General features: G+C 37.1%; 1 protein-coding gene across 2 annotated transcripts in view; it reads left to right on the plus strand.

The window, feature by feature from the left end:
• Positions 1-13,400: 13,400 nt before the first annotated feature.
• The window catches only part of ST8SIA1 (ST8 alpha-N-acetyl-neuraminide alpha-2,8-sialyltransferase 1), a 116,848-nt gene continuing 103,832 nt past the window's right edge, over positions 13,401-26,416 (plus strand). Inside the window, exons 1-2 of one of the 2 annotated variants that reach the window (XM_020994277.2) lie at positions 13,401-14,158; positions 14,409-14,704. In XM_020994277.2, the coding sequence (XP_020849936.1) occupies positions 14,454-14,704 (251 nt within the window). In that variant the 5' untranslated portion in view covers positions 13,401-14,158; positions 14,409-14,453. Of the gene's footprint in view, positions 14,705-26,416 lie in introns of both variants that reach the window. The other variant, XM_078155181.1, reaches the window with a different exon arrangement.

Here is a 26,416-nt window from a genome sequence, read left to right on the forward strand (position 1 = left end):
AAACAAAGAGTTAGGCTTTCACAACCCAGAGGAAAGTAATAAAACAAGAGTGAGCAAATAGCCCACGAGGACATTCAACTTCTTTTCTAAAGAGAGAGGGAAAAGGTGGGGAAAATTGGTCACCAGTCTCTGTCCTCTCCACTTGAGCTCAAAAGTTTATGTTGGCCCATTCTACCAGCCACACAGGTACCTGGCTTCCAGCTGTCTTGAAACTGTGTTATGTGGGCATGGTTTAAAAAAAAAAGTCATACAGGAATATCAGGAGTTGGCATCCATGTTAAAAATCTATTGGCTTTTTCACTCTATGTTATCCTTTACTCAAATTACAAAGTGATTTTCTTAAAACATATGTCTGACCATGTAATCCCCCCACTCAATAACTTCTAGTCACTCCTGTTACCTCCAGTATGTAATATAAAGTCCTCTGTGCTCTGAAAGCCTTTCACAGAAGGGTCGTGCACTCAAAAAGAATGAGGACTAGACATTTTCTCAAGTTTATTCACACTCAAAAATTCCCTCAAAGAGGAAATGTGCGCCAGAGGAAAAAGCAATTGCAACTGTCTCTGCATTCTAAGACGATAAGAAGCTTAACAATATAATAGCCTTATGAATTAACAACAGAGATCTAACTCAATCATTCAATATGCTCCTATTCTCCCCTTATGCTTCCATCCCCTTACTCCCAGCCTTCATGCTCCAGTAGGGTACTCAAGTGGATTCTCTTGCTTGTTCTCTGAGATTCATTCAGTAATTTCCCTGCCTTTGCTTCAGTCTCTTCCTGTATTACCCATCCCTTTCCTCAATTCTCTTCTGTGGTCATAAGCAGCAGACCTCAGCCCTGTTCGTCCCAGTGAGGAGTATTTGATTTAAACCATGTATATCACAAATTCTCCTCTCTCATTCCACTCCCTTAATCTCTTTCATTCACCCTCCCATTTTGTAATGGAGTCTCACTATATATGTATATATATATACACACATAATATTAATAATATATATTATATGTATGTATACATATATAATATATATATATACATTCACACACACATATATATGTATGTATGTATGTATGTATGTATGTATATGTATATATTCACTTGTAGTCAGGATATTGCCAGGTTTTGTCCATAATGTCCCTGGCCAATCTCTTCACTTTTACCCCGACCTGGCTTCTGCCTTTTGTCTCTATGTATAACATTTAGAAAGTTGTCTCTTACTGGGTTCTCTGTGGTTACTTTGTTGCTGTTGTGGTCCCGCACTGTTCCATTTGATCAACCTCTGGTATTTATGTTGTCTGGGATGCTCAAGAAACAAATACTCTCTTCAGATCAGGGTTTTGTTTTTGTTTTTAAAGAATGTTTCAAGAAACAAATACTCTCTTCAGATGAAGTTTCTGCTTTTTTTTTTAAAAGAATGTTTCAAATGCCTCTTTATTATTAAACATCTACTTTTTTTTTTCCATTTATGGTTAAGCTCAGATTTGCAGGGCAGGTCACCCTGGGCTGCACAGTGACCCAACACTCTTCAGGACATATTATTCCATTCCCTCCTGCATTTTCTGGTCAGTACAGAATAATTTTATGCTATTAAAATTTCCTTTGTATTTCAAGATGTTTCTTCTGATTGCTTGCAGAACTTGTTTTTGAACTGGATTGTTAGTTAAATTTAACTACTACGTGTCTTGGCATTTGCAGCCTTGGTTTGCTTGTTTGTTTGTTTTCTGTGTAGTCAATGAATTCTCTCAATTGGTATTTAATTTTTATTATTCAGAAATTCTTAGCTGTTCTCTTCTATTTTTTCATGCATTTATGTTGTTAAGGTTATTTTGGCTCTCATTTGATTCAGAGAGAGCTGTGATCCTACACATCCTGTCTTTGAAATTAAAATGTTTTGCTTGCATAGTGAGCATATTTTCTTTTAATGTTATTTTGCTTCTCTTCAATTTATATTCCCAGTCTATTGTTCTGTCTTTTGTTTCCTTGGTTAGAATTACCAACACATGTTCCAATTTTTCTCTGCTGCCCATTATGTTTACTATACAGACCATAGATTCTACTTTAATAATTTTCATTTATTTTTAAATCACTCAGGAACAGCATATTTTATTTCCATGTTCTTCTCCAATTCCACAGAGTCCTCTGTCTCATTAAGTGTTGAATCACTTTCCTTTATATTGCATTATTTATTCATAGATGCCTCAACTCATTTACTATGTCTAGAAGTGATATTTCTTTCTGCTATTAAGTTTTTTTTCTGTTGATTTATCTGTTTATGTGCAACATCTCTGAGTTTTCTATTTTCTGATACCTCGGTAATTTCAAAATTTCCCCCTGATTTTCCACTATTGTTCACTGACTAACTCCCTCCCATCTGATGGTGGTTTCCTTGGGGAATGGATCTCAAAGCATCTTAGTTTCCCCTCACACTAGACAATTTATGGTTCAACAGCTTAAATCTCCACCTCAATTTGGGCAGAACAAAACTGACCCCAGTTGGATGCTGAGCTCTTTCTTTCAGGCCTAGGGTAGTGCTACACACATCAGCCCCCATGGCAACCTATTCCACTATCCTATCCTACTCCTTTTGTTTCTTATTCCTCTAGCTCATTACATGCTGGTGTTATGGGTTGATTTCTGTAGTTTGGGTTTCTGACGTTCTTGGAGGAGGTGGGGTAGTGAGCTATATTTCAAGTTTAAAAATACGTTCTTCCCCTTTCTCTCTGTTCCTGACTCTTCCACAGAGATCTTTCATAGCATAGACCATTCAACCCCCATCCCCTGCAGCAAACTTCTGCCCCTAGAGTGCTGTTGCAGTGATATCGTTACTCCTGACCCAAGCAAGCTTCTGTAGCCTAGAGCTAGTATCTCCATGATACTGGGGTGTGGAGTTAGGTTTTGTTAGGATACCACATGTGGGATCTTTGGGTTGAATCTTTAAGTCAGCTAAGTACAGCCTTACTGCTGATAGCATGGTAGGTCAGGGAAGGAGTGCTGAGTGATCTCAGTGTAGAAATCATTACTTTTTTTTACATTCTTTTAGATCTCAAGTATCCTAAATCACAGAGACAACTGCAGTTGCTTTATTTTTGGTACATAATTTATGTTATGATGAGGTTTGAGAAGGCAGAGGGATGACAGAAAATGTCTAGTGCTTTATTTTATTCATGTGACCTAGAAGTTTGACAATAAGGAGTATTAAAACAAACTCAAAAGACTGAAAACTTAGAAGGAAATTTAAAGTATCTCATAGCAAAAACAACTGACCTTAAAACAGCTTGAGAAGAGCTAATTTAAGGATCATTGAATGACCTGAAAGCTATGACCCCCCCACCCTAATGATCCTAGATGTCATCTATCAAGAAATCATAAAAGAAAACTGCCCATATTTCTTAGAACCAGAAGGCAAAATGCAGATATAAGGAATACACTACACATTCACTGAAAGAAATTCCAAATAGAAAAGTTCCAGGAACATCATAGCCCAAACCCAGTGTTTCTAGATCAAAGAAGAAATACTGCAAGCAGCCAGAAAAAAAAAAAAAGAATTCAAGTTCTAAGGAGCCAAAGTCAGGGTCACACAAAATTTAGCAGTCAATACTATAAAGGAGTGATAAAATTGGGATTTAATATCCCAAGCTTGCCACTCTGAGATCCTGTCCCCAAATATTAAAAAAAGAAATAAACTTACAACCAAGAATAACTTACCTAGCCAAACTGCTATAATCCTACAGTGGGAAAAATGGACCTATAATGGAATAGAGGATTTCTAAGCCCTCCTGATAAAACAAAACAAAGCAAAACAGAGTTTTGTAGAAACTTAGAAATACAAACACAGGAATCAAGAGAAACATAAAATGGTAAACATGAATGAGGAATTGTAAGGGACTAAACAAAATTAAATCATTTGCATGCTAGTATAGGAAGATGATAGTTGTGTCCCATTAGAACCCTATTATCATTAGAGGTCATAGAAGGAGTTTAATAATACAGATAGGATGGAAGTGGTTTTCTATTTTGATGATACTAGAAAGAGAATGGAAAGAGAGGAGGGGAAAAAGAAATACACTAGAGGGGAAATGGGAGAGGAGGAGTGGGGAAAATTCTCATAAATGGTATGTGAAAGTAAAAGAGTATATACATAAGGTGAAAAGGGTTGGAGATGGGGATGGGTGATGATCCTCATGTTCTATCTGAACTAGTCAAAGGTAGAAAAAATATACACATGGTTGGGTACAGAAATATATTTCAGTCCAGGTGGAAATAAGAGGGAAAAAGGAGAATAAGAGAAAAATTAGATTAAAGGAGGATTTAGACTTAAACAAAACAAGCGCTAACTAAGGAGGGTAGATTTCAAAAAAAGATTTAAAGGAAAAGAAAGGATGAGAACCTGTTAATCATCACTGGCTGAGGGAATGAAAAGAACAACTAGGAGCAGAGGTAGATTACACTGAACCTCTAGCACTGTTGCTGATCACACTCCTGTCTCATCAGCTTCTCCTTCTTTAGAAAAATGAAGTGGGAACACAGAGAAGGAAAAATGTAAGAGAATTGGATGGGGAGGAAAATACAACTAAAAACCATTTATTGAATTGAATTTGAATGGGATGAACTCGCAAAATAGAAGAGGATAGCAGAATGGATCACAAAGTAGAATCAACAATATATTATTTACAAGCAATATTTATTAAACAGAAAAATGCACACAGTTAAAATAAGGGGCTAGAACAAAATTTATATTATGCTTCAGGGATAGCAATCATGATCTCAAACAAAACAACATCAAAAATAGACCTGTTTACAAGAGAGACAAGGACACCATATTTTTATATATAGGTATCATGGACATTGAATTAATACCAATACTAAACACACATGTGCCTAGTGACATTGCATCTAAATTCTCAAAGGAAAAGTTAAATGAGAAATTGTAAAGCAATAATAATGGGAAACTCAATTTACTCCTCTGAGACAAAGAAAAATTTGACTAAAAATAAACAAAAAAGAAGTGAATGACTTGAATAGAATTTTAGAAAAGTTAGATATGATAGACTTCTGGAGATTATTGAATGGGAATAAAAAGGAGGATACTTATTTATCAGCTGTACATGGTAACTTTACAAAAATTTACTTTATATTAGGGCACTAAAACCTCAAAAGTAAGTGCAGAAAAGCAAAAATATTAACCACCTTTTATGGACCATAATTCAATATAAATTATATTCAATAAAGGGCCACTGAAGAAATAATTAAAAATCAATTGGAGACTAAATAATTTAGTCCTATGGAAGGGCTGGGTTAAAGAATAAATCATAGAAAAAAACTGATAATCTCCTTAAAGATAATGATTACAATGAGACAATATACTAAAAATTTTGGGACACAGAACTTATACCTCTGAACACTCTCATCAACAAAGTGAAGAGACAACAGATTAGTGAGTTGGGCATGCAAATAAAAAACCCTCTGGAAAAATGACAAATTAAAACCTTCAATTAAACAACAAAATAGAAATCTTAAAAACAAAACAAAGAAGAGATTAACAAAGTTGAAAGCAAAAAAAAAAAAAAAACAAAACCCAACACCAACAAGTCATTGGATTAATAAATGAAATAAGGAACTGGTTTTAAAAAGTAATGACCTTGATAAGCCATAAGCTAACTTGATTTTAAAAAAGGAAAGAAGGAAACCAAATTACTCACATCAAAACTAACAACAATAACAAAAATAATCCAAACCAATGACAATGAAAGGAATGAAATTAAGAAATAATTTGCCCAATTATTTGCTAATGAAAATGACAATCTAAATGAAATGAATGAATATTTACAAAAACATAAAATGGAAAGATTAACAGAAAAAGAAATGGACAGCTTAAATAACCTAACATCAGAAAAAGAAATTGAATAAGCCATAGATGAACTACTAAGCAAAAAAAAATTCAGGACAAGATATATTTACAAATGAATTCTATCAAAACTGAAGAAATAACTAACTCCACAATTACACAATTGCTTGAAAAAAAGTAGGAAAAGAAAGAGTCCTATTGAATTCCTGTTATGATACAAACATAAGCTTGATACCTAAACTAAAAAAAATAATCAAAACAGAAAGAAAACTGAGAAAGAATATTGGGGCAAAAAGAGAAAGAATACCAATGCAAAAAATTTTGAATACTTCTAAGACTATATCCCAAAGAGGATCAAACAAATGGGAAAAGGACCCACATCTACAAAAATATTCATAGCAGCTCTTTTTGTGGTGGCAAAGAATTGGAAATTGAGAGGATGCCCATCAATTGGGGAATGGCTGAGCAAGTTGCGGTATATGAATGTAATGGAATACTATTGTGCTATAAGAAATGATGAACAGGCTGACGTCAGAAAAACCTGGAAAGACTTATATGGTCTGATGCAGAGTGAAGTGAGCAGAACCAAGAGGACTTTGTACACAATAACAGCTATGTTATGCAATGACTAAGAATGTTAAACTGAACCCTTCTCAGCATTACGAGGATCTAAGACATCTCCAGAGGCCTTGGGATGGAAAATGCTGTCCACATCCAAAGAAAGAGCTATGGAAGTTGAATCGCTATCACTTATTTTTACCTTCTGTTGAGTTTTGTTTCCTCTTTCTGATGGTTCCTCCTATTGGTTTTGATTTTTACTTACAACTTCACTAATGTGAAAATATGTTTAATGGGTATGTAAATGTAAAGCCTGTGTCAGATTGTGCGTCGTCTTGGGGAGGGTGGGGGTGAGGAAAAGGGAGAAAAATTTTCAACTCAAAAGCATATGGAAGAAAAAAAATTAAAAAAAAGAAAAAAAAGAAAAAAATTTTTGAATAAAAATTTAATAAGGAGGCTATAGCTGCATTTCACAAAGGTTATATACTATGACCAAGTTAGATTTATGACAAGAATGCAGGGATGGGTCAATATTAGGAAAATTATAAATGTAATTGACTACATTAACAAGAACAACAAAAATCATTTGATTATATCAAAGATTCTGAAAAATCTTTCCACAAGATATCAATTCTTATTTAAAAAATAACAGCACTAGTAGGAAATATAGAAATAAATGTATCTAATCTTAATATGACAAGTAGGATCTGTCTAAGACTAAGACCCACCATTATGTGTAATGAGTCTAAAAACTAGAGGCCTTTTCAATAAGATCTGAGGTAAAACAAAGATATCCATTATCACCATTACCACTTAATATAATGACAGAAATGCTAGCTATATTGATGAGAAAAGAAAGAGAAATTGAGGGAATAAGCATAGGCAAATAGGTAAAATTGTTGCTTTTTGTAGATTATGTGATGTCTTATTTAAAGAATCCTGGACAGTCAACCTAAAAAGTAATGAAACAATGAACAACTTCAGCAAAGTTGCAGGATATAAAATAAATGCACATAAACCATTAACATTTCTGCATATTACCAAATAAATTCATCATAAAGAAATGAAAAGAGAAATTTCATTTTAAATGCTACAGGAAAGGCAGGAGTCTACCTGCCAAGATACATACTATGAAAATAACTGTATAACACTCTTTATGTAACTAAAGGCAGGTCTAAATAAATGGAGAAATATTAATTTATCATGGGTAGACTGAGCCAATATAACAAAAATTACAATACTACTTAAATGTATTTATTTAGTTCCATGCCTGTCAAACTACCAAAGGATTATATTATAAAGCTAAAAGCAATAATCATGAAATTCATCGATGGGAGAAAAAAATAAAAAGTCTCAAGAGAAATATTGAGAAAGAATGGGAAGGAAGGGATCAATCAATACCAGATGTCATACTGTGCTACAAAGCAGAACTCATCAAAACAATTTGTTACTAGTTAGGAAATAGTGAGGCTGGGTACACAATATACAGAAGCAAATGAGCACAGTAGCCTAACGTTTAATAGACTCAAAGATGCCAGCTATTGGGGCAAGAATTCACTGTTAGAAAAACTGGAAAGTAGTTTAACAGAAAGTAATGTGGACCAACATCTTAAGCCATATACCAAAATAAGCTCAAAATGAGTATATGACTTAAATATAAAGTATGACATAAACAAACAAGCAAGGAAGAAATTATGTATCAGATCAATGGAAAGGAAGAATGTTTATTATCAAGCAAGAATTAGAGAAGATCACAGGAAGGAAAATGGACAATATCAATTACATGAAATTTAACAATTTTGCACAAACAAAACCAATGCAGCTAAAATGAGAAGAGAGAGGTAGAACTAGGAAAATGTGGGGTCATGAACATCCAAGGGGGCAAGAGTATTCAGTAGGAGAGAGTGTTCAGCAGTATCGAATACAGTACGTAGGTCCAGTAGGTTGAGGACTGAGAAAGGAATCACTGGTAACTTTGGAGAGAAAAATTTCAGTTTAGTTATGAGATAAGCCATGTGTCAAGGAGTTAGCAAGGAGAGAAAGTAGAGGCAATGAAAATAATTGTTTTTTTTGTTTTGTTTTGTTTTTTAGTAGTTTGGCTAAGAAAGGGAGGAGAAATATAGGACAATAGCTTGAAGTCTAGTTAAGGTTTTTTAAAGCATCTTTGAAAGCAATGCAGAAGGAATCAATAGATTGGGAGAAGTTGAAGGTTTGAAGGGGGATCATTGAGGCTGTATTCTGATGTAATGAGTGAGGGGATGGGGATAAACTGCATGTACAGAGGGATTGGCCTTGGCAAGGAGAAGGGCAATCTCATTGTCAGGTGATGGGGGAAAAGAAGAGCATGGGAAATGAGGTCAAGGGGTTTTGAAATGAAAAGAAAAAGAAAAGAGGGAGCTCATATCAAATGGCCTAAATTTTCTCAGTAAATTTAAAAAAAACAAAATTTTCTCAGCTGAGAAGGGGTGGGGGGAGAAGTTGTAGGAGGCTTGAGTAGAATGAATTCAGTAGAAATGCATTCATTAAGCATTTACCATGTGTCAAGCAGTATGCTAAGCACTGTAATTGCAAAAACAAAAGCAGTTAGTTGCTGCCCTCAGTGAACTTATATATTAATAGGGAGAGTGGGTTGCAAGTAGGGAGACAACTCTCGTAGGGAAATGGTGACTAACAAGGGGCATACTGGTCTAAAAAAGTTGCTGGGAAGATGGATACCACAGTGAAGTAGATTGACATACCCCATCCAAAAACAATGGCAGAGTTAATTCGATCGTGATTTGTGGTTCCAAAACTGGAGATGGGGAGTAGGAAATAGTTGGCTACATGGCCATGGAAGAGGTGTTCAGACAGGATGGAGTGAAGTGAAGCATGATTGGGGATTTCCTGAAGTAGTGGTCCTGCTAAGTCAGTAACCAAACAGTACAGCAGGACCTCTAGACAGAAATTTCACTAGGGCACATTCTTTGGTGGTAATATTGAGGAAAGAAGTAATAGTTTAGTTAAACTGGTTACCATGGGCAGGGAGATAGGGAATCAATTAGGAAAGAATAAAAAAATTGCCTTGCTGAAATTAGGGCCCAGTTGAAGTTAAGTAACATTAGTTTATAATGTATCTAATATTGTTATACAACTTCCTCTAACTCCATTCAGTAACACATGTGTATGAGCAGAGGAAACAGATGGGAATAATCTAAGGCCAAGGTTTAGCAAGGAAAGTAGTATGTGTGAGAAGTGTGTGAAATGCTGACGAGAGTGAGAAACATACCTTCTCTGAAAAAGGGACTTCATATAGTGGATTCACCCTGATCCAACCTGGCGTCAACGATAGAGGTCTCTTTAGATAGTGTAGAAGTGGGGGTCAGAGTCATAATCAAAACTACACCTCAAGGCAAATTCAATCCAGCCAGAGGACAGAAAAGGCAGCTATATGGTGCAGTGGATAGTGCTGGGATTGGAGTCAGGAAGACCTGGGTTAAAATCCAGCCTCAGGCACTTATTAGCTGTCTGACCATGGGCAAGTCACTTAACCTCAATTTCCTCAACTGTTAAATAGGGATAATAAAATAGAGATAATAACTGGACCTACCTCACAAGGTTGTGGGAATCAAATGACATAATATTTGTAAAGACTTAGTACTGTGTCTGGCATGTAATAGGCACTGTCAAAATGCTTATTGCCTTCCCCAGATCAAAGGGAAGAGGGGAAGCACAGAGCAGGGCAGTGGCCTGTTCTTTGAGAGGGAAAGTTGCACTAAAAGGAGGTCAGTAGGACTTCAGAGAGGCAAGTGGGCTTGGCTGTAGCCCTTACCTCCAAGTGACCTTATGAGGCACAGGAACAGTGGTGGCCATGGAGGAGAAGCATTGAAATGTTCTACTAAAGACGAAGCATACTACTCTGCTGTTGTCTAGTAACACAGGCAGGGAGCCTTTGGCCTCCAGGCCACATGTTCCCCACCCCTGGTAATCATTTCAGTCTTGTCCAACTCTTTATCATCCCATTTGAGATTTCCTTGGTAAAGATACTGGAGTAGTTTGTTGTTTCCTTCTCCAGGTCATTTTACAGAAGAGTAAACTGAGGCAAACCGGGTGAAATGACTTGACCAGGGTCACACAGTTAATAAGTGTCTGAGGTAAAATTTGAACTCAGGTCTTCCTGACTCCAGGTCTGGTGCTCTATACCACTCTACACCCTACAATGTTTGCAACTTGGAACAAATCTATTTATATTATGCTAATTAGAGAATTGATTAGGGGCATTCCTTACTCTTGCGTCAGCAAGAATCATGGTAACCTTAGAATAAAGGGACTGTTACTGAACTGTTACTGTTATATCACACACAGGAGAAAACCTCTGTCTCCTACCATAGCAGGGAACTCTTGAAACATTCCCCTCTGCATTAAAAAGACCCGATATTCAGAGGAAAGGGTTATCATTAATACCTATTGGGAATTGTGGGAAATGCAGGCAAAGTCATGTAAATTGTAAACAGTCGCACTTTTTAAGAGCCCTTTATAATGCATGACTGTAAGTGAATGATGCTATAGTGGGAATACGAGGGAGGGGAGAAGGGACTAAGCATTTATTAAAAACCTACTATATACCAGGCATCATGCTGAATGCTTTACAAATACTATCTCACTTGAGTCTTACAACTCTGCAAGGTAGGTACCGTTATATTGGGTAATATACCTGTTCATTGGCAGGTGTCAATATTTTTTATTTTCCAAGATCTCTTTTTCATGAGTTTTATCTAAAAGGAAAAACAAAAACAAAAACAAAAACCCCTCGCTTTTTTTTTTGTTTTGAGTCTATGAACTGTGTGCTTACAAAAGGAACTAGTGGTATCATGTCACAAGGTTGCTAAATTTTCTTGGAGAGACAAGGAGCCAGAGTGGTCAAAATTCCTCAAAATGTATTTAGATTTTTATGTCACTTGCTTACTCTGAAGCAAGGGTAACTACTCTAGCACCAGCTATAATGGCTTTTCTCATAGAGGCTCTAGATACTATTAGAGAATTTTAGCTGTTAATCTGGAGAAAATATTAACTATGATGGCTAGAAAACAAATGAAAAAGGACTAAGCCATCTTATTTCCTAATGGAACTGAATTTAACCCTTATTTTGGGAAGACACATGACAAGAATTCTTGAAAAGAAACTTTAAAATGCTGAGAGAGTTGAATGGCAGAAATATATTTACAGAACTGAAGAGAAATCAGCAGTTGTGGTGATGGTTAAATGACTTTGGCTGTGATCTTTCTCATAGCTAATACATTGTAAAGGATGATTTGTGTGTATGTTTTATTGTTTGTTACATTGTCAATAAGTAATAATAATGCCAGTAACCTTGATTTTTTTTTTAAGTCTAGAAGATTAGGGTGTTTGACAGAGATGGTATAGTGAATGGTACACTGGACTTGAAGTCCTAAAGACCTTGGTTCAAATCCCACTTCAGACACTTTGCAATTGTGTGATGCTGGCTGGGTAAGTTACCTCTCTGGACCTCAGTTTCTTCATCTGTAAAATGTGGATTAGAGGCCATAATCCTGTATGATCTTATGAAATGCTTATGGTGAAAAAGGTTTTTGTAATTTTTTAAATAAACGAAATTTAATAAGCTGAGGTGGAGGCTCAGAGTGAATTAATTAGATATTTGCAATTTTAATGAAGTTTCTACATTAAGGAAATGAGATATGCCTACAAATAACCTTTTCTTTTAGTCCAAACTTACAAACACATCCATGTAGGGAACTCCCTATGTGGAAATTCCTTCCATTGGTGCAGATGGACAACTTGCACTTCAATTTGTAGTCTAAGAGAGGTTACCTTAGGGCACTAAGACATTCAGTGACTTGCCCAGGTTAAGTGGAAGACCACTCTGGCTGGTACTCAGCAACAGAAGGCACTTTAACTTGGCAGGATACGGGTTCAGGAACAGAAGCAGAGCTCAGTCTGATCATCTATGAAAGGAATGAAGGCAAAGAGCTGATGTATAGGTAGGTCTCATTGGTTTCCTGAACTAATCAAGCACCACAGACCAGATAAATCAGGAGTAAATATCAATAATATGCAAATTAACCAACCTTAAGGTGGTTGTTAATATATTGGGCACAATATATTTCGTACTTCTAATAATATGATGTTCAAATACGACATAGTAGTTTAGTCAAAGTAATTTCCTTTATGAATATTTTGTATATCACTTTAATTATTGCGAAGCATTTTGCTTACCATCTTCTCCTATAGACAGACCCTGATCAGGAAAGTCGTGCTAGAGATACTTTTAAACCTTCAGAAGGGGCTCCCCATTACCTTTCTGTTTCTTAGTTCTCTCAGTATACCTTATAACTAAAAAAAAAATAAAAGGTTACCACCAGAAGGTCCTAAAAGGGTCGACCCTGAAAGCACAATAGCTTCGTATTTTAGGTCATTGGCTATGATAGAGTTAGTGGGTTGAAACTTTTGGTAGTGATTTTGAGGTTACTATTAGCAAGGAAAACAGAACAAAAAGTAGCGTTGTCTTAAAAAGCCTTGCAGGCAACTGAGACCTTATCTGTGATGTCCCGGGTTCTGCCAGCATGGATTCCAGCCGTTTTCCCTTTTGGATGCCGGCGGTGTCTGTCCCTGCTTAGAGGAGGAGAATCTGTGTACATGAATCATCTGTGCGTGTGTGTGTGTGTGCGCGCTTGCGTGTGCGCGGGCGCTAGCTTGTCTGGGGAAGCCTCCTGTAAATGACTGCTTAGGAGATGGAGAAGATGGGGGTATAAATCTCCGTTACTCTTCCAGTTCCCCTTTGCTAAGGAATAACCAGTCAGTTAGTGAAAGAGAGGTACCGTGGGAGGGTGCCAGAGCCCAGGGATTCCAGCTGCGTGTGTAAGAGTCGGGAAAGGTGTGTGTGTGTGTGTGTGTGTGTGTGTGTGTGTGTGTGTGTGTGTGTGGTGGGGTGAAGGGAAGAAAAGGATGCGGAATCTGTCTAGTCCTTTGACGCACTCAGTGTTGTGGTGTTTATTTTGATTGTTTGTATCTATCCTGGGAGGCATGAACGATAGACGTGCTGATCTAGCTGATCTGATACGCTGATCAAAGGGTCAAAGGGAAATTTTGCAAGTGGAGGGGTAAGAAAGGGTGGGGAAGACGACCTTGATTTCCACCAATCACTGTGCGTTTGTCTGAGATGCCCTGGGTGCACAGGGTGCTTGTGGTTCTCTGCTGAATTAATTGAAGAGAGACTTATTTTATTTTCTTGGAGAGGTGGAGAAACCAATAGTGGGATAGCTAGCGGTCCCGGGTCGACCTGGATATTTACAAGGACTGGCAGCAGTGTTCTCTTTTCGTTCGAAGACCGCGCCGCCGCCGCCGCCGCCGCAGCAGCAGCTTCGGCCGCAGTCACAGGAAGAGCCGAGAGGCAACGAAGGCAAAGGAGCTTGTTTTTTTTTTCATTTGGCAGGGAGAAAGGGGCGGGGGAGAAGTCCAGGAAGCAAGTAACTGAAGAAAAGAACCTTTTGCCTGTACCAAAATCGAGAACGATCGTGATGCAGCACAGTCAACTGGGAAGACCCGCTGTCCCTGGATCTCCTGACTTCTGGAGGGAGACGGGAATCCCTTTCTTCTCCAGGGGAAGCTGCAATGGCCATAGCTGATGGCTTGCTCTTCTGCCGCTTTCGCTAAAAGGAGGGAAACAATTTATTTGAAAGTTGAGAATTAAAAGCCTTTGCACCACCAGTGGAACAGCAGCGGCAGGAGACGCGATTTTGTGGTGTGTGTCCGTGAGAGAAAGAGGACGGGAGAGGGAGAGCTGGAGAGAAAGAGATCAGGAGAGGGAGAGAGAGAGAGAAAGAGAAGGGGAGAGAGGGAGAGAGAGAGAGAGAGAGAGAGAGAGAGAGAGAGAGAGAGAGAGAGAGAGAGAGAGAGAGAGAGAGAGAGAGAGAGAGAGAGAGAGAGAGAGAGAGAGAGAAACAGTTAGTTGCATTTCATTGCATGGGAGCGCTTTGAATTTCGGTTTTCAGTTTTCAGTTCAAGCTCTGCGCTGCAGCTTAGACCACTGCAACACCATGATTGCGCTAAGCATAAGCGACAGCAGACGGGCCCGGAGAAAGACTTGGAGAGGGACTATGGCAGTATTGGCGTGTAAGTGTCCCCGGACCCGACTGCCAATGGGAGCTAGTGCCTTGGGCGTCTTTGTTCTCTGCTGGCTCTACGTCTTTCCAGTGTACCGGCTGCCCAACGAGAAGGAGATTGTGAACGGGGTACTGCAGCAGGGCAAGGCATGGAGGAGAAACCAGACTGCAGCTAGAGACTTCAGGTACCCAGGTTCCTTTCTCTTCTCTTTCACTCTGGCACACAGATGACGGCAGGCGCCTACTACTACCTTTCAAGCAGGCTCTGCCTGCACTGTGCATCCCTTCTTAGGAAATCACTCTCTCCAGTCTTCCTCATTCTTCTGTCTGCCCCCCTCCCCCCAATACTACACAATCACAACCCTTTCCCTAAGACTTTGTGACCTTGGCCCCTATCCACTCCCCACCCCTTACAGTAAAGATCTTCAAGGACACTTATTGTATGTAGGGAATCCCTCAATATTTATTGTCAGGTGTTTATCATCACCATCATCGCGATCATCGTCATCGTCATCATCATTTAAAGATTTCTTCCTGAAGTCTAGCTTAAAGAGGTTGTCATTGCCTCTCCTTTCCTGGTAGGGTGGGGAGACCTGAGTAACTTGCCCTGTGAACTTGTTATGAAAAAGGAGTTCTTGACTCTTGAATGTTGTGACCTTTGAGGATCAGAAGGTTGGAATGTTTCTCCAGAGGTCAGCCGTCAGGTAAACCCTTTGGCAGAAATAGAGACAGATGGAAATGGGCATTGAGAGGGCTTGGCCAATTGAATCCTTCCTCAAAGCCACCAGACAGCCAGACTCTCCAGACATATGATTTCTTTCAGTCAACCTTCATTCCCTGTTCCCCCCTCCCAGTTTTTTATTAGTCCCACAAACTGAAGCTTTCCTTAAAGAAAAAAGAATGTATTTCATTTTGGTAAGGATCTCACTATTCAGAAAGATAGGAAATCCCAGAATGAGAAACAGTTAAGTTTCCATTTCCTTACCACTTCAGTGATTTCACTTTAAATTGATTAAGAGACACAGAGAGAAGCCAGTAAATGAGAACCTGTGCAATGTTGTGCATGTGTGATTTAGGTTGGCATTATGCAAGTGTAGGCCATAGAGCTGGGGTAAGAAACAGATTAAGTGAGAACATTTCACCTTCTCCAAGGGCTCAGGAAGAGATTAAGGCTGAAGTCAGTGTTATATTGTAGTAGCTTTGAGGGGTTGGAGAAGATGTACATTTCAAATGAATCTGTCTAGCATGTTCCTCTTTGCATGTGTTACTTTAAAATTCTTTCACATTATGCATTTAGGAACATTTACTTTTTTTCCCTAGCCTTGCTCTGGTCTACATCCTCCTCTATGGTTCCTGGTCTCTAAGAATGAAGTTCAGAAACTTAGCAGACCATTTATGTCAGGGAAAAGTAGCATAAATCTTATATAAAAAGCAAGGGACATTTTTTTTGAGGGAGGAGTCATGAAATCATGTTTAAAACGAATATTTCTCCTCCCCAAACCTATTTAAGAATTTGTAGGACCTTTAGTGTTTTAATAGTTACAATAAAAAAACTCATAACCTGCAAATTCATAAATGTCATTTTCTCAATGGCAGATTCTTTATCTTTGGTTTCAGCTGATGTAAGGAGTTGATTAACAATTTTCTGTTGTTTTTGAATTAAAAAAACCCTTTTAGTTCAGAAGGAGAAATAGAAAATATCTTTTATAGATTGCCAACAAGAATTGTTAAGTTCTTACTATCTGTCAGGTACTGTGCTATTCACTGAGGATGCACATAAAGGCGAAAAATTGTCTCTGCCCTTAAGGAGATCTCACAGTCTAATGGGAAAGATAAACATGAAAATAACTAGGTAGATAGATATATTTGTGTATGTACAAGATATACACACATATATATGTACAAGACATCCATATGAAAAATGAAAGGTAATCTCAGAGGGAAGACACTGGGAGACAGGGAAAGGCCTCCTACAGAATGTGAGATTTGAGCTGAATCTTGAAGGGAGACTGGGAAACTAAGAGGTGGAAGTGAGGAGGGAGAGCATTCCAGGCATGGGAAATAGCCTGGGCAAAGGCCTGGAGATGAGAAATAGAGTTGGAGGCACAGCAGATCCAGGGCAGTATGTCTGGATCATGGAGTACATAGAGGGCAGTAGAGTTATAAGAAGACTGAAAAGGTAAGAAGGGGCCAGGTCATGAAGAGTTTTAAAATGCTCCAAACAGGACTTTATATTTGATCCATGAGGTAAAAAGAAACCAGTTAAGTTGGAGGAGACAATAGAGTAAGTAGTTTGGTAAAACATGGGCTGGTCTTTTCAGAGGAACATTTGTTCTTCCATCACCCTAAACTAATTTTAGTCATGTTTACAAGTAGAGAATAATTTATTAAACTTCATATTGTAGTAACTGCTTGCAGAAAAACAGTTATCTCAGAGAGTTAAAAAAATATAAAGTGTAATTCCATATATATGTTACCCTTGAAGTGAAAATACCTGACCAATGATGACTTGGATAGATTGTATAAGATTTGGAAACCATATACTAACCACATTTGGAGAAGTTTGTAAAGGAGCTCTAAAAGGAGTGACATTGTTTAAAATAATTTAAAAAAACCTCCAAACTTACTGAGTTAGCAGAGTTTTTAAAAAGCTCACTGTTTAACAACAAAAAATTGTGTTTTATTTAATTCATTGCTTTTAATACTGGAATTGACTATTGTAAAGTTCAAGGAGATTTTTTTTCCCATATAGAAGACAAAGTGTAATAAAGCTGTGTGTGTGTGTGTGTGTGTGTGTGTGTGTGTATGTGTATATATCTAGAATGCCAGAAAGGAGATATCATGAAGATTGACTTTTATTTAAATTGAGAATTTTATGTTCTTCATATTTATGTATGTATATATACAATGTTTATCATATTGACACATGATGAAAGAGATATACTATATATTTATACTTTTTTGCAGTTAGTTGATATTAATTTGATAAAGATATGTCACTGAAAACAGGAAATGGTACATAATTATCTTGGAACATATTATAGATATATTTTTACTTCATGCATTTAATAATAACATCATTGATTAATTTCTAAGATTATTTTTCCCACTGTCAAGACAAAGACTATTTCGGGATATCTTATGATTGTAGGCCACTATTGAATATTACCAAACTGGGTTAGCCACTTTTATAATTTACTATGCTCTCTTATTTTTGGGAGGGAATTATTTGCCTATGCTAACCTACTTTATGAGTTTTGTGTCAATATTTCAGTATTTTGAGGATATGTGATTTCGTTGGTATGCTACTTGTTTAATTTGAAGATTATAACCCTTCTAACCCATACTAGACTATATTTTCTGCTCATAACTTGGGAGAAGCTGATTGCCAGAAGAGAGTAGCTACTGGGTTTTTTATTCCTTCCCATTGCAGCCTTGTACAAATTGAGAAACCTAAGACAAGAGAAATAGAAAAAACTGTTTAGGGAAGCTGACGTTGAAGTTAAAAGGAACAAAGAGTATGTGTAAAGGAAAGCTGGTATCATGTGATTCTCTACTCCAGTACTCCAGTGAATCTGTTCTTATCAACCTGGATATTCCTTCCAATGATATAGATTGCAACCTATCTGTGCTTGCCCTCTATGTCTGTCCCCTCTATGTCTTTGCTTCATTATAGGAGATCCTTCTAAAATTCTGGGAGCCTTCCTTACATTTTTCTTAACATGGACATTATGAAGCTATCAGTGAAGGCCTGGTTCTCTCTGCCTCTCACCATGTGACTTGCTCCTCCTCCTAACTTCCCCATTTCCTTCAAGGACATCACCATCCTTCCAGTCATCTAGATTCACAACAGAAGAGCCATCCTTTACTTTTCACTTTTACTTGCATTCCCTTCATATCCTATCAGTCCCCAAACCTTTGTTAATTCTAATTCTACATCTCATTATTTTTCTCCTTCTTCCCATTCCCACAACTGCTTTGATTTAGGCACAGTATGACACATACCATTTCTCAACTCTGTGCCCATGAACGGACTGGCCTCTATTCCTGGCGGGTAGTTCCTCTTTAGCTCTGCTTCTTGGAATTCCTAAATCACATCAAGTTTCAGCTCAAGCATTAATATCCCAGAAAAGGACTTTCCTGATTCCCTTAGTTGTTAGGATCCCTTTCCAAAATTACATTGTGTTTATTTCATATATATATTTTGTGTTTACTTATTTGTATATGTGTTGCTTTTCCCCAGGAGAATGTAAGCTCTTTGATAGCAGTGACTATTTAATTTCTTTTAACCCCAATACCTAGCACAGTGCCTGATATAGAGTAAGGTCTTAGTAAAGTTTTGAATTGAAATGAATTTGATGACATCCTTTAACCCACTTTTTCATGTATTCTTCTGCATCTGTAATGTGTTGAAGCCTGCTGCCTCACTATTGCCGTTTGGGTGATTCTCAGCATCAGGTCTTCGAAGAACATAGGGTTCCATGACTTGCAACTGTGCAACATCAACCAGCAGAATATTGGCCTTTCTTTCACAGAGAAGCATTGGGTCATTGAAATAACTATGGAGGTTTCCAAGGGTCATCTAGCCCACTCTCCTCCTTCAGTTCAGGACTGACTCGTTATATTTTGTACATATACATACACAGATGAGTTTTGTAGGTGGTGAATCTAATTACATATCTTAGTCAAGACAAAAGGCATTCTTCATTCACTTGCTTTTCTGAGTATGTGTAGTTAAGCCAAACAGTATTGAGTGATTATGGATCTCCTTTGGGAGACTCTACAATATTCCTGGGTTTTTGACATATATTAACCATGAACAATAGGATCTTGCTCCATAGAAGGAGTCTTTCTTCCTGGATCACCTCCTTAACAGTAGCAAACACATTTCAGGAATAAATCCTCCTATTTTACAAAAAGCCTTACTTGATATAAATAATCAGAGTCATTAAAGAAGGTTATTCCTTGTTTCTGAGCCAAGCCTAACTGCCTGGATACAGCTGTTGTAGGACTGACTGAATATTTTGGGGTTTGGGCTATTCTGGCATACTTCCTGAAGAACTTATGTAAGCATATTTAATGCCAAGAGGAGGGCATTATATTACAGGGTCATCCAGCATATGTATCCTAGAGTAACCTCACACTTATTCCCCCCAATCCATCCTTTTTACCTGAGATTAGCATCCATTGTTTAGTATTTAGAGTTAACATTGCTTGATTAAATGGCACAAGGTAGTATGGGTGCATATAAACCTTTTGAAATGGTTCCTAGGAAACTATCTGCTATCTCATCTTTAATTTCCCCTCCAAACTAAATTTACTGTTTGGTTTATATTCCAATTTTGATAGCTACTTGTCAGATTTGAGGGTATAAGTGGCAGTTCAGAACAAGATGAATAGTATTATTATACAGAAGAACATTATAGGAGATAGTACTAGGTTAAGGGGCCCACTTGGTGATGGGGCCCACCCATTCAAGATGTCCCACCAAAGGGACACAGTTAGATCGTGTTCTTCCTAGGCTATGATCAACAGCAAGGCTGCTATAGCTATGAGACTGTAGCTAACTCAGCAATTCAGACTTCAGGCACTTTGGGGAAACTCTACTACAAAAGTTCGTTTACTTCAAGTTGATTCTCTAGTACCAGCTGGTATCCTGGCTTTCTTACCACCACCTATTCTGTCCTCCCATGGCCAAGATTTCATTTGGGTATGACCTATATTCTCTTCTAGCCCTTATACTGGAATGAACTGTTTTCCTATTCACCACAATCACAGGGCTTGCAATATTATTTGTGCCAAATTATGATCCTGATCCCACAGGAAGGCTTCACTGACCTAAGTAAGTAGGAGTTTGGCAGTCTGCATCTATTACTTCTTTCAGTACCACTATCCCTTGCAAAAACAACCTGGAACATGGACAAATTAGAGCAAAACATCCTTCCAGGATGATTAGGCTTCAACTCAGCATTCTTTCACTGTTACTGAAGAAGCAAAAAGAGGTCACATAGGACTGAGTGCTATATTGTATTGTTTTTTATTTTATAAGGCCAAAGAATTTGTCTTCGTGTCTTTAGTCAGTTAAGCAGTAAACATTTATTACATGACTGCTGTGTGCCAGGGACCATACTAAGTTCTAGGGATACAAAAGAGGCAAAAGATAGTACCTGCCCTCGAGGAGTTTATAATCTAATAAAGGAGGCACTGTGCAAGCCCACTGATGATGAGATTCTCTATACTTAGCCATCCTAGAGGTCTAAGACATCCTAGAGTCATCTAGGTCCTAGAGCCTCTAGGTCCTAGAGCTATCCTAGAACGATGGAACCTGCCAGAACTTGTGTTCTTTTGGTATAGTTTTTGATAACCATGGGTCACCTTTACTCTATGGGGAGGTATCAGAGTAATACTCTTTGCAGGACAGGGTGGTTCTTTTTCTCTATAATATCCACTATATTAACATTAGAATAATTGGTATTAAACAACCATATTGCTTAGAAATTTTGTTAATGAATAGAAATAGATTTTACATACTATTCTATAATTTCAGAGAATGAATTTATCTGTTTAACTCTTGAGAACAGTAATGGATATTCAAGAATTTGAGGCTGTGAAAGAATCACAGGTTATGGGGTAGCTAGGTGGCACAGTGGATAGAGCATTGGCCCTGAAGTCAGGAAGGACCTGAGTTCAAATCCCACATCAGACCAAATACTTGAAACTTACTAGCTGTGTGACCCTGGGCAAGTCACTTAACCCAATTGCCTTAAAAAAAAAGAATCACAGGTTGTATAGTTGGAAGTAGACTTTAGAAATCATCTGGTCTAAGGGTCATACCTTTAGTCAGATTAAGAATAACTACCCCTGTTTACAGAAGAGACCACAGAGACCCATATAGATTAAGTGACACACATAAAGTCACACAGCCAGTGGTGGAAGGTTTACTCTGTAGCTTGACAAAGGCTACCCTAGGCTCAGACACTGGTCTCTTGCCTTTTAGAGCAGTACTCTTTCAATGACATATAAACAGTGATTAATACTTTTCTGCAGAAACAGAAATTAGATAACTTCTAAAAGCTAAAGACTGTGGCTTGATAGTTTTATGCCCTGGCAACTTAAATATAAAGTCAGTTTTCTCCAAATTCTTCATAAATGCTATAATTTGTTATTTCCTTCATTGTTCTATTTACTCTTAAAGTTTCATTGCCGACCTTTTAATCATAGGCATTAGGGGTAGCTGACTTTAAAGAAATGATATTTGCAAGCCAAAATCTAGGTTTATGGTAAAGAGATGATCATAGTTAGAAATGGGCAAGTCTAGATACTCTATTAAAAGTGAGTTTTCTAAAACTCTTGTGATATTAGAAAAATAAAGGAGTTAACTGACCTCATCAACATAACACTTAAAAATTCCTATTGCTACCCTTAACTAAGTAGCTTTGTAAAACCGAACGTAGAGCTAAAAAAAGAATTCTGTAAAAATCTAAACACATTTGTCTTTGCTACCAGACTTTTTTGCCCACTTCTACTGCTATATGAAAATATCCATTATGGGGGCTCTTCTCTGTGGTAATGTACTACCCCAAATCTTAGCTTAATAACCTTTCAGTCCTCAGTACTCCTTATTTCCCTGCCCCCAAGAAATAAACTTTACTGTCCCTAACATCCCTGCTTCTACTTATGCCCATAATAGCAAGGTTTTGAAGAAATGAGTAATTTCTATTCACAAAAAGGGCATGGTCTCTTTATCTAAGGCGTCTAGTTCTTACCTAAGTTTTAATGAGTGTTACTTATATAAAAAAATTAATAAAATAATGTCTCATGTACTTCGAAGTGACCTATCTAGTTTGATGACTATTTTGGAAGGGAGGGAATAACTATTTATATAGCACCTATTACGTGCAAGGCAGTGTGCTAAGCACTTTTACAAATATTATCTCATTTGATCCTCACAACAACACTCTGTGAAGTAGATGCTATCATTATTCCCATTTTACAGTTGAAGAAACTGAGGCAAACAGAAGTTAAGGGACTTGCCTAGAGTCATAGCTAGTAAGTATGTGAGGCTGGATTTAAACTCAGGTCTTTCTGACTTCAGGCCCATTGCTTTATCCACTGAACCATCAGCTGCCTCTTGGGATATGATTGAGAACTCACATGTAAGCAAAAAAGACCACTGTATAGTCCAAGTAGACATTGTAAAACTTACATACCTTACTTGTAGGAGAGTCCCTTAGAACCTTACTCAAAGCCTACTTAGTATTTCTTTTGACTTGATGATCTGGTTTTTCCCTCTATGGTAGACTAGAAGCAGAAAAGTGCATGGTGGGGAGGAGTTACAAGCACAAACCACATCTGAAGTGATAACTGACATCCTGATAGCATGGAAGGAAACGTAAAAAAATAAAAGGAGCTATAAAGTCAAAAAGCACTATTAATTAAGTGTAGGGCTGACAAAGAGTTTAGTAGCTCCTGAGAGCATCACTGATGTGCATAGTACAAGTTTAAAGATAGCCGTTCATAATGATAACTTTTAGTCATTAGAAAAGGTTAAATTATGTTTAGAATACTCTAAGAATATAAAGAGCAAAGTTAGATATGAAATGGATTATTTCAATTACATGAAATTAAAAAGGTTTTGTACAAATAAAACAAATCTAGCCAAGATCAGAAGGAAAGCAGAAAATCTGGAAAAAAAATTTATAGACAGTTTATTAGATAAAGGTATCATATCTAAAATATATAAGGAGCATTGTCAAATCTATAAAAATTCAAGTTATTACCCAATTGATAAATGGTCAAAGGGCATAAACAGGCAATTTTCTGATAAAGAAATCAAAATGATTTATAGTCATGTAAAAAAATACTCTAAACCATTATTGACTAGAAGAATGCAAATTAAAGCCACCTTGAGATATGCTTTTACACTTACCGGATTGGCTAAAATGATAGAAAGGGTAAGTGACAAATGTTGGAGGGGATGTGGAAAAATTGGGACAATAATTCATTGCTGGTGGAATTATGAAATATCCAAGCATTTTGGAGAGCAATCTGGAATTATGCCACAAGAGTTATTAAACTACTTATACCCTCTTACCGAGCAATGCCACTACTTTGTCTATTTCCAAAGATAATTAGGAAAAAGGAAAAGAGCCTATATATTCTAAAATGTTTATAGCAGCTGTCTTTGTGGTGGCAAAGAACTGGAAATTGAGGGGGATGCCTATCAATTGGAGAATGGCTGAACAAGTTGTGGTATATGATTGTGATGGAATGCTACTGTACTATAAGAAATGATGAACTCAATGATTTTAGAAAAACATGGAAGGACTTGCATGAAATAATGAAGAGTAAAATGAGCAGAACTGAGAGAGTATTGTGTACAGTAACAGCAATATTGTTTTAAGAGTGACTTTCAGTGAATAAGTTATTTTAAATATTATGAATACCTAAATTAACTATAAAGGACATATGAAGAAAGATGGTATCTGCATTCAGAGAAAGAACTGACAAATATATATATACATATATATGTATTTGTGTCTAATGGTGGCTATCAAGTTGTCCTTAGTAGATTTGCAGTTTCATGTGCAATTATCTTTTTTTTTTTTTGCTATGTGTTGGAAATGATTATTTTATTCTCTAAATTAAAAATAAAATAAAATAAAGAACATAGGGAAGTTTAGGCAGGCAGTTATAGCTAATGAGCAGGATATGTTCCAAAATTCATTTATAAATTGGGCATTTATAAGAGGAAATGTTTTTCCACATAGAAACAACGTTATGAATGGTGGCTAGGTTCCCAGTGTTATGCCATAAAGGTGTATTTAATGTACCAGGGGGTGAAGATCATATTGCTGAGGTAGCAGATCCATCAAAATACAGAATACTAACAGTGCCAGCCTGAACTCAGGGTGCTGGGAGCAGAGGAAGTGTTAGTGAGAGAAAGACAATGTCTCTCCTCATGTTTCCTGGCAGAAGGAACAGCACTTGAAGTACTGTCTCTGGCATCCCCCTAGTCCCTTTCCTGACTCCTAGAGTCCTTTCTCTCACATTACGGTTTGAATTAAAAATGGAGGATTCACTCTGGTGTGATATAGTAATATGGGCAGGGGTACAGATGCTTAATGGAAGAATTGGCATCTAATTAATTGATTCGGACAGTCAGGACATAAAGTTTCTTCAAAGGGGAAATGTCTTCTCCTGCAGAAAGCAATTTAAATAAAACTTCTCTTAGAATTTTCAACCACCCTTAAAACACAAAAAATCAATATTGCAGCTAGATATAGCAAAGGCAGCAAGATGCTTTCTTTCAACTTTGTTAACAATATCATCCCAAATTCCTTAGTCCTTATTCATACCTACCTCCACCCACCAAAGTGTATCATTATCCAAAATTCTTTAATTCCCTGTTCTCTCAGTCAAAACTACAATTATCTTAAAAAATATACCTTAGCTAGGGGTTAGGAGGAAAGCTATATGAATTAATTCACATGAATGTTGTTATTTATCATTATTAATATTGTTTGAAGCTAGCTTAATGTAGCATAACAAAGCACTGTGATGTATTAGATAGAGAGCCAGCCTGGAAGTTGGGAAGATCTAGGATCAGATCTCACTTCTGACACATACTGGCTGTGTGACTCTGGGCATGTCACTTAACCTCTGAGTTCTCTGGGCAAGATCCTAAAATTATAGGTTGCAGAGAAGGTTTGGATTTGCATTGGTATAAGGGGTTGTCTCTTTTCAGAGACCAGAGTCCATTTCTGATCCTAAATAGATGAATAAATCTTTCATCTTTCTAGGGATATTTTTTTTTAAAGAGAATGCTTAATTAATCCAAAGGAACTTCCAATTAGTGAAATTGCAGGCTATTCAGTAAGCAAAAGTATTAATAATTTAAGATAACTTATTTCACAGAGCAAATTGGTGTATATCATTTTTGATAAGCCTCAAATTTCTCCCTGAGAAAATGTTGCACTTTTGGACATCAGTATTCTTCTGGTGATGTTTTATGTTTGTGACTATGAAGTTAATACTACAGTCTCTAAAGAATCAATGTTCAGGATCAGGCAAGGGGCAATGGAATGGCATGATGAGTCTGAATAACCTTTAGACATATTACAGGAAAGAAATTACTCAGAAGTGCAGCAAAGGCTGTCAACGGGGAACTGCATGAATGTGGAAAAATGGGCTGGTCATGTAGTAAGAGTAGAAGATTACTAATGGATCATCTATACCAGGGGTGGGGAACCTGCAGACTCGAGGCCACGTGTGACCCTCTAGGTCCTTTCACAGTGTACCATACCTTTACAGTCACATGATTGATTGAAAGATATAGAGAATTTAAGATTATGCTGTGTTTATTGTTTATTGAATTAGAAAAAATATCTAACCACATTTGACTCAGTAAAGTAGATTATAGTCTTAAAAGCTCTCCTCTATAAAGGAGTCTCATATATATATATATATATTAAGATCACTAGATACTTTGACACATGCAATCATGAACAAAAGTTTGTTTATTGACTATAAATTCCAAAAAATGGAGATATGTGCTTGTTAAATACACTGTAGAAAACTGTCTTTTAAAAAGAGATTGCTGAATAAAAATTATTCAGACATATACATTTTCAAACATTTTTTACATTATTCAAACATTATACATAATCACCTATAAGAATCCCCCATAATATTTTGCATTATGATAAATAAAAATAATTAAACAAAATTGTTTAAAATAGTGACCATGATTGACACATTATGTAGCATTTCTCATTCATATTATAATACCTTTCTATGGAGACACGTTTGTAACTAGACATATTAGTAATCAAGAGCCTATGTTCATCATCAGCTTTTACTTGAGTTCTGTTCTTCTAGGGTTTATTTTTATTGTT

This window comes from Phascolarctos cinereus, unplaced genomic scaffold (genome assembly GCF_003287225.1).
Source record: "Phascolarctos cinereus isolate Bilbo 61053 unplaced genomic scaffold, phaCin_HiC Scaffold_1;HRSCAF=81, whole genome shotgun sequence".
NCBI lineage: Eukaryota > Metazoa > Chordata > Mammalia > Diprotodontia > Phascolarctidae > Phascolarctos > Phascolarctos cinereus.